The 15030-nt window shown below is 38.0% G+C and overlaps 1 protein-coding gene across 2 annotated transcripts in view; it reads left to right on the top strand.

Moving 5' to 3' along the window:
• Nucleotides 1–14561, top strand: part of INPP5A (inositol polyphosphate-5-phosphatase A) — a 431202-nt gene extending 416641 nt beyond the window's left edge. The window contains exons 13-16 of one of the 2 annotated variants that reach the window (XM_075935231.2): nucleotides 6789–6900; nucleotides 12381–12449; nucleotides 13699–13786; nucleotides 13882–14021. In XM_075935231.2, coding sequence (XP_075791346.2) covers nucleotides 6789–6900; nucleotides 12381–12449; nucleotides 13699–13779 — 262 coding nt within the window. In that variant the 3' untranslated portion in view covers nucleotides 13780–13786; nucleotides 13882–14021. Of the gene's footprint in view, nucleotides 1–6788; nucleotides 6901–12380; nucleotides 12450–13698; nucleotides 13787–13881 lie in introns of both variants that reach the window. The other variant, XM_075935228.2, reaches the window with a different exon arrangement.
• Nucleotides 14562–15030: the final 469 nt, after the last annotated feature.

Here is a 15030-nt window from a genome sequence, read left to right as displayed (position 1 = left end):
CTGATAACCCATGCTGGGAGGATCCAGTGTGGCTCCATATGGAATTTCTGTTTTCTCAGTTTGCTGGAAAGAAAAGAAATAACATAGAACAAAAACTCTGTGTAAAGATCACCGAGTGCCAAATTAAGCACCAACAAGTCAGGAAATACCAAAATAAAGCTTATCTGTACAACCTTAAGTCAGCCACTCTCCTTGTGCATGTACACTTGTTATTATATTTAACATGCATATTGTGGTGACATCTAAAGACTTTGAACCAGGTTATGTTACAGTGTTGAATTGCATGATAACATCCTCTCTATTCTTCAGGGCCCCTGCCACATACAGCACACAGGATGGACTGTGAATGTGGCTAGGTGTTGCAGGAAGACAAAGTACTTTCTTTTGTGTCTAGAACACTGTACTGGGACCAAGAGACCAGGGTCTATCCCTGGCACCTCACGCTGCCCTCCCATGAGTTGCTGGGCAAGGATTGCATAATGATATACAATGGTATGGAGTGAAGCTTTAACAGGGAACTTTAATTCTTGTGTTTCCTATCTTTTGGAATGCTTTATCTGGCAATATTAACGGTTTTCAAAATATTTTGTCTATAATTACTTATAACATTCAGATGTTTTCCAACAGTAAGAGCTATTGACCATAAAGAAATACAGATAATGTTTTGGATCACTTCTTGCTAGCATGGAATCATCATATTAATGAACATTCCGATACAGAAGGTATTATAAAGCCAAAGCTACTGTTTTGTATGTGACATGTCATCATCCCTTTCTAGTTCCTTTCTGGAGACGCATATTAGAAGAATAGCCCTGAATTTTGGATGTGTTCTTACTTAGCTTTGGTTCCTCTTAAATTGAGAAACACTCATGTTTTAAAGTCTTCTGTACAAATGAGAAAATAATTGGTTCTGGGTTGCCACAGAGGAAACTCAAAATAAATGATCACACTCAAAATGCAAATCAACTCAGGTCAAATTCAGATCTGGTAACTTCCTTAAAGTCAGTTGGATGATTTTGGCTTTTGGGGAAGGACCTAGATTGCTGTATTGGAAGTTGCCAAATGGGAAAAGGTTCCTTTTGGAGAGGAATAAAATGAGGTTCACTTGTTGTATGAATAAAAATGATACTGCAGCTACTATAAATTATTAATTAAAACTATGATATATCATGAGGATGCTGAGTAGTGACTTTTCATGGTACAGTGGGAGAAAACTTTACAGTCAGCCCTGCACATTACCTAGAAGCATCTCAATAAGCAAAAGGCTTGACTGGTTCTCTCTCTGTTGGAAATCCAGAAGGGACTCTGATATTGTCCCAGAAGATTAGCATTGAGAAGAGAATGGATTAATGCTGGCCTGAGCTGCTGTCATTCACAAAGGGTGGGTGGTTTCCATTTTCAGTAGAGTAGATTGCAGATTTTTGGGATAAGAGGGGGCTGACAGAATTGTCAGACCCCTGAGCAAGGTGTGGGGGAATAGCTATATACTCCCAGAAGTATGGGGGGAGGGAGCAGCCAGCCCTTAGTACCACCCTGAATACACCGTGGCTCCTGCCAATACCAGCCCTCAATGCTGCCCACAGCATGCAGGGTTGTGACAGTGATTTCAAGGGCCTGAGGCTTGAACCATTATTACTGCTGCCGCGGCAGCCAAGAGCCACTGGCCCTTTTTAATTGCCAGGCCCTGGGGCAGTTACTCCCATTACCTCTCAGCAGGTCTAATAGGGATAGAGAGGGCTAATGAAGTCACCCCATGATATTGTGGGTTCCTCCTGCTGATTCCCAGGAGCCAGATGAAATGGGCTGCATCTGCACTGGAAAGCAATAGGGCTCAGATCCTGAGTTCCAGCTTAACTCAAGCTCATACCCACCAGACCTGCAGCATCCTGGAACCCTGGGCCCGGGGTTAGCACAATTGCAGTGTAGACACAAGGATGGTTAGCCTTGAGCCTGGACTCAGGCATGGCCTTATGATGCAGGATAGACGTACCTGAGGTTATGTCTACATAGAAAAACAAAAATGTGGCTGGCCCATGCCATCCATCTTGTGCTTTCAGGGCTTAAGCTCTGGGTCTCTTTCATTGCTGTGTAGATTTCTGGGCTTGGGCTCTAGGACCCTGCGGGGATGGAGGTGTAGAGAAAGCACCATTACATCTGTTCCCCTCCTCACCCAGGAAGGAAGGAGACAAATTTTTGCCCTTCCTTCTTTGTGGTGCACTCTGCTATCAGTTTTCTCCTATCTCAGTATTGTGTAGGGAGTGAGGCTGGCATGGTCTGGCAAATGTATAGTGACAAGATGAGTGAATCCCAGTACACTGGGAGCATAGTCGTGGTGGATGCTACAGCACCATTAGAATGGAATTAAGCTTCCTTTCCCCCCTCCACACCAAACTTGGCAGGATTTGTCCCACTCTGTTTGGCTTAAATTGCTGTATTCTTCTGATCATGGTTGGATAACTACTATATCACTTAGCTCTAATCTTGGCAAAATAATTCCAAGCTTTGATAAAAGAAACCTGATTTTGTTTGTCAAAGTTACTTCTAAACTGTAGGAAATTCTTCATAGGGTCGTCATCATTAAAGAGCCTGGGAAATCGCCAGGAGTCCTCATTCTGGTTAGATCAATGATTAGATCAATAAAGCAGGTTTGTAAATAATAATGTACACAATATAGACTCTCGAATGAAATATGGTAATACTTAAGTTTAAGGACCTTTCCAGATATGGAGCATAACTCTGTAAGAGCCATAGAGTTTATACTGTAAAAGGAAAGGATATAATGTGATTGATTCATATATAACTTCTATAATAAAAAGTATTATAACAGCCCCTGACAGCTAAACCAGGAGCTGTTAGCGAATTATTTCAACTCTGTGGCCTCACGTGGATATGGGTTCTGAGGTAACTAGGGTCCAAAAAATAGTGTTTGTTATGTTGGGTTCTTCTGCAACTAAAGCCAGAGATGCATTCATAGGTTACCAGAAAAAGTCAACTCTTAAATTGCAGACAAAGAGCTTAAGCTACCAACCATATGACATCATCAAAACATCTCATGGACACTCAGAAATAAGCTGTACTTCTGTATGGCAGTGAAGCAGCAAATTGAATTCTCATAATATGTTTTGAAAATGAGTCTTGTTGGGTTTGATGAGGTGGAAAAGGTACTGAGATCACTGGTTTGTTCCAATATATTCAGTACACTTTACTTGGCTGTTTGCCATGGCTAATCTTTTTAATGGCAGTGTAGCTTGTAAACCCATTTGGTAGAAAGCTATGCATCTCAGTTTTATAATATCACACCAAGTAGGGTGGTAAATAACTTTCTATTCAAGCATGAAAGCCTTTTTGTTACAATCCCAGAAATCTTATTTTTAAAACCTTATCTTGAAAGCTTCAGTAATTCCTTTATGAATTCAGCAATACGCAGAATAAAAGGCAAACTTCCTGATTTATATTTATTATTTTTAAATCCAGTCCTCTTATTCAAAGACTTATGAGTTCACCTAACAAGAGCTTATTTCTAAAAATACATCAGTAATTTAGGAACAATATCCAACCAATTGAATCTTCTCTAAATCCTCTGCATTCCTCCAAAAACTCTCCACTCACTCACTCTCCCCTTTACAAAAAATCTAGAACAGATGGGCCCTGCAGCATGACCTTGAAGGTGAGCAAATTCAGTGTTGTGGAGAATGGAAATATGAAGTGCTTACCATTATCAATGAGCCCTTGTTGAAAAGGAACTGGTTTCAGCCCCCTGACAGCTAAACCAGGGGCTGTTAGCGAAGTGTCTTAGATGATTTCAACTCTTTGGCCTCACATGGATATGGTCTCTGAGGTAACCAGGGTCCAGCCTATTTAAATAGGTTACTTCAGCAACACATAGAAATTAATTAGAAGCCATCACAGAACCCACACAGTGGAGCATCCTGTTAGAAATGTGGAGTTGTCTACAGAGGTCTAAGCATATCATGATGTCCTCTCCTCAAAGTGACTACTGGGGCAAGGTCTGTATCTCACAGACAAAGATGCATCCTTCTAAACATCTTACATTCTCATCAACTGCTGCCACAGGGGCATCCAGAAGCAGTTGAAGACCCAACAAAACCCCTTGGACAGTTTTCCCACATTCGAGAGTTAATTATATCTCTTTTCAGTCTTTGGTGTCTTCCCATTGGTTTCCCAAACTACCAATTTAACTCCTATGTTGTCTGGACTGATTTGCATGCAAAACTCAAGACCTGATGCCATCATTCTTATGTGAGAGAGTTACTTAAAATCATTGTGGCAACAGAATAAACTTTGAATTAGTAAGGGATACTGGAGCAGTGCAGCAGAAAATACTAGTGCTCAATGCTGTATCAAAATTCAAATACCAGCTAGGCAAATGAATGCCTCTCTGAAGTCAGCAGATGAACAAAGCTAAGAGGGAAACATGGCCTGACAGATACCTGAAAATTTGAAAAGTTTGGCTTGTGTCCAGGTCCTTTTTCTGTCCAAACATGAATGTCTGAGTTTGGTCTAAGCATTGTCTCATTAATATTTGGTATTATTGCACTCACACAAAGAAGGAATAAAACTTAAAACAATCAGGAGAAACAAAAGAGAGCCTTTCTTTTCAGAGTCAGAATCCAGTGGTGGCATTCTTTCTCCATTACAACATTTTTATTTAAAAAATGGCCTTTACATATTTAGAATATGGGCTTTCATAATCAGATTTTATGAAAATCTAGGCAGGTAAAGTTGTGGGCTTAAATTTTGAAACTTTAATAGTTTTTTGCAGAAAGTATAATTTTGTTGGTTGCTATTCCATTGTTATTTACTTACGTACTTATTGATGGACAGTTCCCTTTAACATCATTCAGGAACAGCAGAAGGAAAGCTTCCTAACACCATTCTATCTGTGGTATTGTTTTGTTGACTTTATAAGAGAGATTAGAGCAATTAAATTTTCTTTTGCAGTTTCCTTGTTTGTTTGTTTTCATTAGGGCTGAACCATAATTGTGCTTGGTTGTAGATGGTGATAGACTATCACTAATAGTAGGGTTGTCAGATGGGTAGATATTTGGCTAAACTAGAATTTTAAAAAGGGAGGGGATGAAAATTATACTAACAAGGGAATCATGGATATCTTTTGATGATGAGGTGTAGTGGTTCCTTTCTCATTGCTTGCAAATATGCCGAGAGTGTATAACAATGCCAAGAAGCTTCATTGGATCAGCATTGATATTGAATTCAAAGAAAAAACCCACACACACCTTCTATCTTATCTGCTTTATTCCAAACACCTTTACAAAAGAACAAAATACATGTGTGTGCACTATTAGTGTGACTTCAGATTGAGTTGCAGCATTTAATGTATTATGCTTTTTAATTTTATTTCCCCGTGTTTTCATTTGCCTTTTGATCAAAATCTCCTCGGCTACGTCTAGACTGCAAGCCTCTTTCGAAAAAGCTTCTTTCAGAAAAGAGCATCTAGACTGCAATCTCTTCATTCGAAAAAGTGAGCCGCTTTTTCGAAAGAGAGCTCCCAGGCATTCTGGATGTTCTCTTTTGAAAAAGCCCTGTTTGCATTCAAGAACGCCTTTTTTCGAAAGAGCACTTTCGAAAAAAGGCGTTCTTCCTCGTGAAATGAGGAGTACCACCATCGAAAGAAAAGCCACGTTCTTTCGATTTAATTTTGAAAGAACGCGGCTGTAGTCTAGACGCAGGTGAAGTTTTTTCGAAAAAAGGCTACTTTTTTCGAAAAAACCCTGTAGTCTAGACACGGCCCTCCTGTATCACCAGCTACTTGTTCTTAAAGAGAAAAGTCCACAGTCATCCTTCCCCTTACACAGCCTCTCATCCACTATAGCTATCTGGGAGTGTACAGCGAAGCCAGACCTCACCTACCACTGCTCTTAGATTTATACAGTTAGATCTTTGCTTTTTAGTAAAGCTTAGGCAACTATAGGGTTTTCAGGCCTCTGACTCTGTCTCTCGTGTAATTCCTTAAAATTGTTCCCCCTTAAGGGAGTCATTCAATAGAAATTCAGTGAAAAGAACATCAGTGTCCTGAGTACCCTCACCCTTTCCGATGTTAATTTATACCCCAGAATCATATGCTATACAACGGTCCACTGTGTTCAAATACTTTGTTTTTGCTTTAGACCTTTTTCATTGTTGTTATTGTTATTTATTAAGGTAGAGCCTAGAAACCTTGGTCATAGATACATACCCAGTTGTTTTAGGTGCTGTACAAACACAGAGCAACCAGTCCTTTCCACAATGAACTTATGATTGATCTAAATATAAGAGAAAAGACAATATGTGACTCTCTAAACGTAAGAGTTTATTTTCTCTCAAAAAAATACTCAGGTGTGAGGAGATTTAAAGGGAGATGAAATTTTTAAATAACCACCTAATAACATTTTAGAGTAAAGTGAGTTTATAAAGATGAGGGAAGAAACAGAAGTAAAGTATGACTGTTTAAAAAACATAACAAGTCTCTGATGTTTATTCATTAAGAGCCAGCTCCTATAAAGTAGTGAACACCTCTCACTGTCATTGAAATCTAAGGGAAAGATGGCACTGAACACTTTAAAACAAGTTCTCAGCATCGTGCAAGATTGGGTCTGAAATGTAGGAGTGGGGGGAACATGTGTGCTAACCAAGTACATTTTGAAAGAACTGACTTTTACAGGTTTTTTAGGACAGTGTGGATTGGGCCAGTGGCTATTACAGCTGCCTTGCAGAGTGTTAAAACGTCAGGCTGGTTGCTGACAGATGTTGCACTGATTTTTTTCCAGTTATCCATACAGTGAAGATTGTAGCCAGGGAAAGCAGTACATGAATACTAGATGTCCAGCTTGGTGTGATAGAATTCTGATGTCACATTCAGCCAAGGAACTGATTCTAAAAGTAAGTACACCCCTAGGATTTTCTAATCATTTCTTTCTTTATCCTCAACATAACATTTTTTTAAATTTGGTATTTCTTGTCTTTTCCTAAATTCTTAAACTGTCCAGAGTAAACCCCAGCAGTGGTTGAAAACAGCAACACCAAAGCAATAATTGCATTTTTCCCTTATGCAAAGTTTTCCATCTGAGTATCTTAGGGTATGTCTACACTACCACCCTAGTTCGAACTAGGGTGGTAATGTAGTCAACCAGAGTTGCAAATGAAGCCCGGGATTTGAACAAGGAGTAATGGTAGTTCGGAATAGGAAGCCTAGTCCGAACTACCTAATCCGTGCCGCGTGTATCCGGGGGCATGGAGTCCGAACTAGTGGACATTTAAAAATGGCGGCGCCCGGCAACATGCAAATGAAGCCCGGGAAATTCAAATCCTGGGCTTCCTTTGCAACTCCGGTTGACTACATTGCCACCCTAGTTCGAACTAAGGTGGTAGTGTAGACATATCCTATGTGTTTAACAAACATGGCACAACTAAGTTCCACTACACCTCTATGATACATGGAGTCTCTTGATTTCAGTGCATAGTGATAAGCCTAACTTTGCCAAGGCCATAGCAACAATGTAGCTCCCGAGTATCTCAGTTTTCAACTCCCATTTCTTCTCCTTCCCTGGCCCTTTTCACTGTAGAGAGACTGAGCGAGATCCTGGGATCAGACCAAACTACAAACTTCACAATGTGATAGAAAGGGGGGTTTTGTATTCCCCTTATCTTGTGTGTAGGACTGGTCCTCTATGCCAGATGACAGCAATCTGAATGCTGTCACAATTTACCCAAGTTGCAAATGGGACCAAAGGACAGAAGGAAATCAACGTGGTATGGGGACATGCCATCCATGCCTCTTTGCTATTACCACAACTCATTTTCCTGCTAGGCCAGAAGTGGCTGTAAGAGACATGCTAACTAGAGTATGACTTTCTACCACTCTACAGTGATGTGATATTTTGAGGGTTACTGAAGTGAGCTATATTGACAGATTGCAGCCTCATCACACCCAAGAACCTTGCTCACCTGGAAAAATGTGTTGGCTTGACAAGCTTATTTAAGACCCAATACTCTGTATTTTTCTTTGTTTTCCTGCATCCTAACCCTTTTTTAAAATTAATGAATTTAAATGGATAGGGTTGGAAAGTAAATCTTAATGTTATTGGCTCCATGCTTTTTTTGTGAAGTACTGAAACACTGCAAACTTGCTTTCTTTATGTTTACAACCTTCTCTCTTTCCTTCTCTCATCAGTGTTATGATATCATGATAATGTTTGCTTTGCACTAAGTGACATAATTGCAATCAAAAGATAACTCACTGAAACTTGAAAGCATTTTTCCATGGCTACTCAAGTTTCCTTCTCTCTGAAGTGCTTCTTCTCACACATTAACCTCTAAGAAGTGTTGACATTAACACCTTACACTTTTCACCAAACCCTCATGAAATGTGAAATTCACCCCCACATTGCACACAATGTGAGCAGTTGCTTTGTTCAGGGAAATTCAGGAGGTCTGGTGAATGGAATTCACTTCCTTAATTTGGGGACAGGTACAGGGTCATTAAGCACTGGAATAAATTAACTAGGGCGATTGTGGAATCTCCATCATTGGAGATATTTAAGAACAAGTTAGACAAACATCTATCAGGGATGATATAGATCAGAAGTGGGCAAAACAGCCTCTGAGAGCCGGATCCGGCCTGCTAAGCCTGTGGATCCACACAGCGGCTGCCCTGCAGCTCCCCTGGCAGTGGGGTGAGCGCACAAAGTCTCCTCTCCCCACCAGAGGCGCGCAGAATCAGAGTGAACTGCTGGATGATTCTCTCTAGCCGCCATGCACCCTTGGCAGGACAGGGGCAGGAGGCGAGGGACTTAATGTGTAGGGTTACCAGATGGTTTAACCAAAAATACCGAACACCCCCTTCCACCACCACCCAAAAAAAACACTGGGAAAAAAATTCTGGGGTGCGGAGGGAGACCAAAGCTGTTGAGCAAAAAAAAAAGCCCCTTTAAGAAGAGGCTTTTATTGCTGGCGGCCATTTTGTTTTTCTGCTCCAGCCACAAGACAAGTCCCTGCGGAATCAGGTAAGCAGGAGGGTGGGGACAGGGGCTGGGCCTGGTTGCTGAGTGTGTCATAGGGTTGCCAGGTGTCCAATATTTTTGCCTCCTGGCAGGGGGGAAAAAATCAGAAAATACTGGACATTTTAGGTGTCTGGTATTTTCTGAATTTTTTTACTGGACAGGAGGCAAAAATACGGGACTGTCCAGGTCAATATCGGACACCTGGCAACCCTATTCATGTGCTTCCGCATATCCCCTGGGCCCTGATTGGCCTGGGGGTGGGAGGAGCATGCTAAGTCTCTTCCCACTGCAGTGCCTAGAGGGAACCACTAGCTGTTTTAAAACAGCTGGCAATTCTCTCTAGAGGCAGGGAGCAAAGATTTCACATGCTCCCTAACCCCCTAACCCCACCCCTTCTGCCTGAGACCCCACACCTTCCAGGGCAGCCCAGAGCCACTTCAAAAATTTTATGAAGTGGTCCTCTTTTAAAAAGTATCGCCCACCCCTGATCTAGATGGTAGATGGTGCTTGGTCCTGCTGTGAAGGCCGGGAACAGGACTTGATGAACTCCCAAGGTCCCTTCCAGTTCTAGTATTCTGTGATTCTACGATAATTTTGTATTTCTATATGATATTGGTAGGATCGTAAATACAATGCTACATATACTACTAGACACCAGGGAAATTCTCCATAACAAAGGACAGAGTGACCAGTAAGGGACAATTTAAAAAATTATCTCTGAGTCAGATGAGATATAATTGTATAAATGTTTGAAGGGTGTAACCACCATCAAAGAGAGGAATTGTTTCAGATTGTACTAGGGAATATAACCAAATGTAATGGGACAACTTAAATATAAGAAAATGAAGGCTGAACACCAGAGAAAATGTGTAACAATGACATCAATTGGCCTGAAATAATCTCCATAGGGAAGTGGCAGAAGTTCACTTGAAGCAGTAAGAATTGAATATTCAAAATCCCTTTAATCTTGTGTTCTGCAAATTTGCATTTGCAAATTTTGACCATGATACTCTGGATATGGACAAAGATTTGTTGATACAAATTTAACAGGGGGGAATTAGAGCCACATTTTCTGCTGATGTAAATTGCACAACTGCATTAATTTCAGTGTAGCTGTGCTATTTACACCTGCGTAGAATAAGGCTCTTATCCAGCTGTAGGCCATTTGGAAATTTTGGCCTATCAAATACGAGCAAAGCAATATAAAGTATGCAACAGAGAAGAGTACTCTATTGTGAAGAAAAGAACAAGATAATGTAATAGGACTAAGTCATTTATTTTTTTCTTGACTGTATGCAATAAGCTACATTTGCCTTCCCACAGCTTTCAGATCTTATTTTTTTTATAAAAGTTTACACTGTGCATTGTTGAACCTTGGAAAAGGGTCAATAAGAAAACCAAAAAGCAAATTATTAGACTATACTTAATTGCAAGTCTAGGATAATCTTATACTTTAAATAGCTGTGTACCTTTAAAAATTAATGAGATAAAGAATTTAGTTGGTATAACTAGTTGTTGAGAAATTATTATGCACCGTTCTTTATTTCTTTATGTATTAGTGCTTTGTTGTCAGGAGCTGAAGAATTGATTTTCAGGTCTGGCAGACTTACCTCTTATTTCAAAGAATAAATTATAGTAAATTGGCACTTTTTGAATGCTTTGTAGAAAAAGGAGTACTGTGTGCAAATTAGCACACAGCGCAGTATGTTCAGCTCCACACACTAGGCGTTACAGATTGTACAGACATGGGGCTGTAAACAGCTTTCGTGCAACATCATCTATCATGCTATGGTCGGTTACCTCACCATCATGTTATTTTATGCTTCCTGAGCCCTAAAACACCAAAGGTTGCCCACTGCTAGGGAGTTGCGTTGATGCCTGATAGCATGCAGTAATGAATGCTCAGCCAAGTGAATATTGTTTCTGCTTGTGCGCTGCTGTAATTTGTTTATCTGTCTAAAGATTATGCAGTTGAAAATCCACAATTTTATGCTGCCTTTGTAAATTATCAAGTCGCTTTTGATGAATGTATCCCCACTTCCGATGGTAGTGGCATTATGATCTTGAAATATTGGAAAGTGCTCATGCATACAATGCAGAAGGTTATGTTTTTTATAATTTTGGCAGACAACCATGCTATAAAGTAAATCTGACCTTAAGCTTCCTTACTGCATTAAAGATAATTCAGTTTTAACTTTATAGTCCTAAATGCTGCAAGTTCTTGCCCAGTCAAACTTGACTGATTACAGCTGAGAAAATCTTGACTGTTTCATACAAAATAAATGAGTATTGTAAACTATTTTAAAGCACATCTATGATTGTATTAGAGACTTGCTGGTGTGCGGACTCCAGATTTAATTAGCTTCCAGCAATTGTTTAGCATAATAAGAAATTGCAAGCCTCTCTGTGTTTATTCCTAAAGGGTTGTGCTAGATAAAATAGACTGTCAAAATCACACATTCAAAGTAAATGGCAGAAAGATGAGTACATTCTATTATTTATTAAACCGTAGCTGCAAAGAGAACAAGTGTATAAGAATAAAGTTCAAAGTAGAGTGAAATTGAAGCAGTTCACAGGAATGGCTAGAGGAATGCTATCCTTCAATTGAGACTGATTTTCTTAAGACATTTTGAATGTTCTTTTTATTAAAGGAAAAAGTTTATAATAGAAATAGGATTTGCTTGCTTTCTTTTATAGCTAAATATTTTAACTGTTTTGTAGAAAATATTCAGCAGCTATCTTTACTTGTTTAACTTTACATGGCGGATGTAATAAAAAAAATGGGGTCTGGGTTAGGGTTCAGGTAATACAACCAATAAATAATGAGGTTTAATGTTTCTACCTGTACATTTAAAATACTACATATGGGTGCACTGAATGCTTTTTAATGTGGCAATCTGAATTCCATGCTGTTCCGAGAACATTCATATCCTATATAATTCAGTCAAAAGATTTCTCAGCTGTTCCTAAAAGAGAAGACTGCGGTGAAACCATTTGCTACATTTCACTGAGATGAGCTTTCAATACTGTATAGCCATAACTGAATCCTTAGTTTCCACATCTTAAAATATTAGTTGATAAAAGTTGTTAAAGCTCTAAAGGAAGTGGTGTCTACAGTGATTTTAAGTATTTTGTGTGGAAATTGCCCAGAGTTTTGTAATGGATATTTAATTGAATGTTTCTGTATATGAGCATAAAACATCTTTGTTCTGAGGAGCCAAGGAGGAACACACTTTAGTAAGCAATATGCCATCACTAAGAAATCTCGTATGTCCTTACTGAACTTCTATTCATGTAACCTTTTCTTACTTAATTTTCTCTGAAATCTGAAAAATAATTGAACTAATCTTTTTTTATTAGTCGGAAAATGATGAGAAGATAGTGATTTATGATCATATTGGGCCAAATGTCTGCATGGGGGATCACAAGGTAATTTAACTGTGTTACAATATTGTATTACACTAAGTTTTATTAGGAACATAGAATGCATGTATTAATTTCTATTTATTTTATATTGAAATCAATTATTTTTCTCCTTTCTTAATTTTAAACTAGATACTTAGAAAACATGTATATCAGTTGGGATTAAATTAAGCTGTAATTAGTAGAAATGCTATATTAGATAATATACAATTTTCACTAAAGAACAGAATAATGTTCCAGAATATAAAAAATATAATATAATTTGAATATCAGAATGTGCAAACCTAGCTGTATTTATAACTTTACATCAAATAAGTGTCCTTGGAAAACTTTAGTTTCACTTAGTTTCCTGAATAGTTTCCTGAATATAATTTTAATGTATTTAGTGTCTACTTGGCTAGTAAAGTAATAAAATGCCATATGAAAGCAACAGGTAAGAAAAAATACTTAGTGATATGCCAGTTGTGGGAAAAAAAGATCAAAGATGATAAAACATTAATTTTAAGTAAGCCATGTAGTTAGCTAATCCTCATTTGAGGATACTACAGACGGGAACAGCAGTTTGAAATATGTTATCAATAAGCAGCTGATTTCTTTAAAAATCCTATAATTAACTAAAAACATCTCTGAAATTTTAAGATTCCCTATTCATTTAAAAATTCATTTGGAAACCTGAAAACTATACTTCAGTATTATTGACAGATGCACTGTAGTAGCTCTTAAATTGTGATTTTAGATTTGGTAATATATTTAACTTTTTGTGTATATATGCTCCTAATTTTTTATGGAGGGAGTAAAATGTTTTTCTACAGAAGGAGAGATTTTTGCAGATACACTAACTTGTATAATAAAATTAAAAGTGCAGTGTCCTTCAGGAACGGAGTAATAGCCAGATTGGATACAATTATTTTGATTTCTTTTATGATTGATTTATTTAACAAGCATCCTCTTTGAACAGAGTTACTATGACAAATGAAAGCCGATGCTATATGTAAGGGGCTTGATTCTATTTCTATTGAAATCAATGGCAAGATCCCAACAGATTTCATTCAGAGCACAAGATCGGCCTCATAGACAGTTGTCTTCCTGAATTTCTTGAGAATTGTAAGATTACAATAATGAAGGAAATCTAGGTAACATCAGTTTCACTGACTAGAGATTGATTCTCACTCTGTTTGAAATAATCATTACAAAGTGTTTGATCTCTTTCTACCTTTCAAGTGTATAATCGCTCTTTCTCCCTAACTTGCTGCAGCCTGTGTTCCTGTCCTTTCGAATAGCTGCTGGGGCAGGTAAACCTATTGCAAATGTGCACAAGTGTTGTGTCGTGCAGTGATGTGGTGGTAAATATCATTTTTTCCCCTTCGTTTATATTTTCTACATCATTTCCCCTTTGTGTTTATTTTCTTTTTTTAAAAAAATGCCAATTCTGCAATAGGAAAAAGATGCCCTCGAAATGAGAAGATATTTCGTGAAACCACCCTGTAGCACAGAAGAGGAAAGAATAAGCAGTATATTGAAATGCATAATCCTAACAGCTGTATTGATAAATCAAGTCTTGAGTGCCACATTTTTAGACTGCTGATCGTACACTATGCTTCAGCATCTGGACTCTGTTTGGGAAAAGCCTCACATACCTCACTGTCTTGTATGTTCATGTGACATCAAGTAGAAATGTGGAATTATTTTTATATATATATATATATATATATATATACACATATATATATATTATGTGTCACGGTTCTGTTGCCAAAACTCTAATAGACAGCAGAGATGTTCTGTATTTTAGATTTCACAACTTTCAGATTTTAATAAGTGTGTGTCAATGTGGAAAATCTACTTCAGCACATTATAAACTTTTAAAGGGGTCATGCCTAACATTATATATCTGGACCATTTGGGGGTTTTGTACATTGGATTAGATAGAGATTTTGATGGTTTTAAATGATATTTTCTTCATTGACCAAGGCTTATGGTTTGTTTTCATTTTAGAATTTTGTTTTGTTTTTCATTTTTATAGATTTTTTCTCATGTTATTTACTATTCTGCCATGTAACATGGTTTTGAATCACACAGCAGCTGCTTTCTATAAATACATGTGTGTCTATATATATGTATGTTTGTGTGTGTGTGTGTGTGTGTGTGTATACACAGATATATAAATAATTTATAAACCTTACCAAAATGTATGCTAAATATATTTTCCATTATGATTGCTTGAGAGTGCCATATCAGCAATTAGCATTGGAGTCTAGCAGTTTTAGTTAAGTGTACATCAACAATCAACATTTATCAAACAAATATTATATAGAAGTGCCATCATCAGTACAGATATATAGTATACAATATAGCACATATATTAGCAGTTTCACTTTGTTATTCCTATAATACCTTCTTTCTAAGTACTATAAGGATTGAATGTGAAGTTTCTAGATAGGTTTGGATGTACCTTTCAAGAATTTTGTAAACTGTTTTTGTCTGTCTTTTGTTACTGTTTTATGGTGCCAAGTATTCTATATTAAAACAATAACAACATGGGAGAAGAATATTAAAAGTCTGTTTCAGATAGTACTGCACCCAGTAT

Source organism: Pelodiscus sinensis, chromosome 8, assembly GCF_052426305.1.
Source record: "Pelodiscus sinensis isolate ZL-2025 chromosome 8, ASM5242630v1, whole genome shotgun sequence".
In the NCBI taxonomy this organism is placed as follows: Eukaryota; Metazoa; Chordata; order Testudines; family Trionychidae; genus Pelodiscus; species Pelodiscus sinensis.
This window is presented reverse-complemented; position numbering and strand designations above follow the sequence as displayed.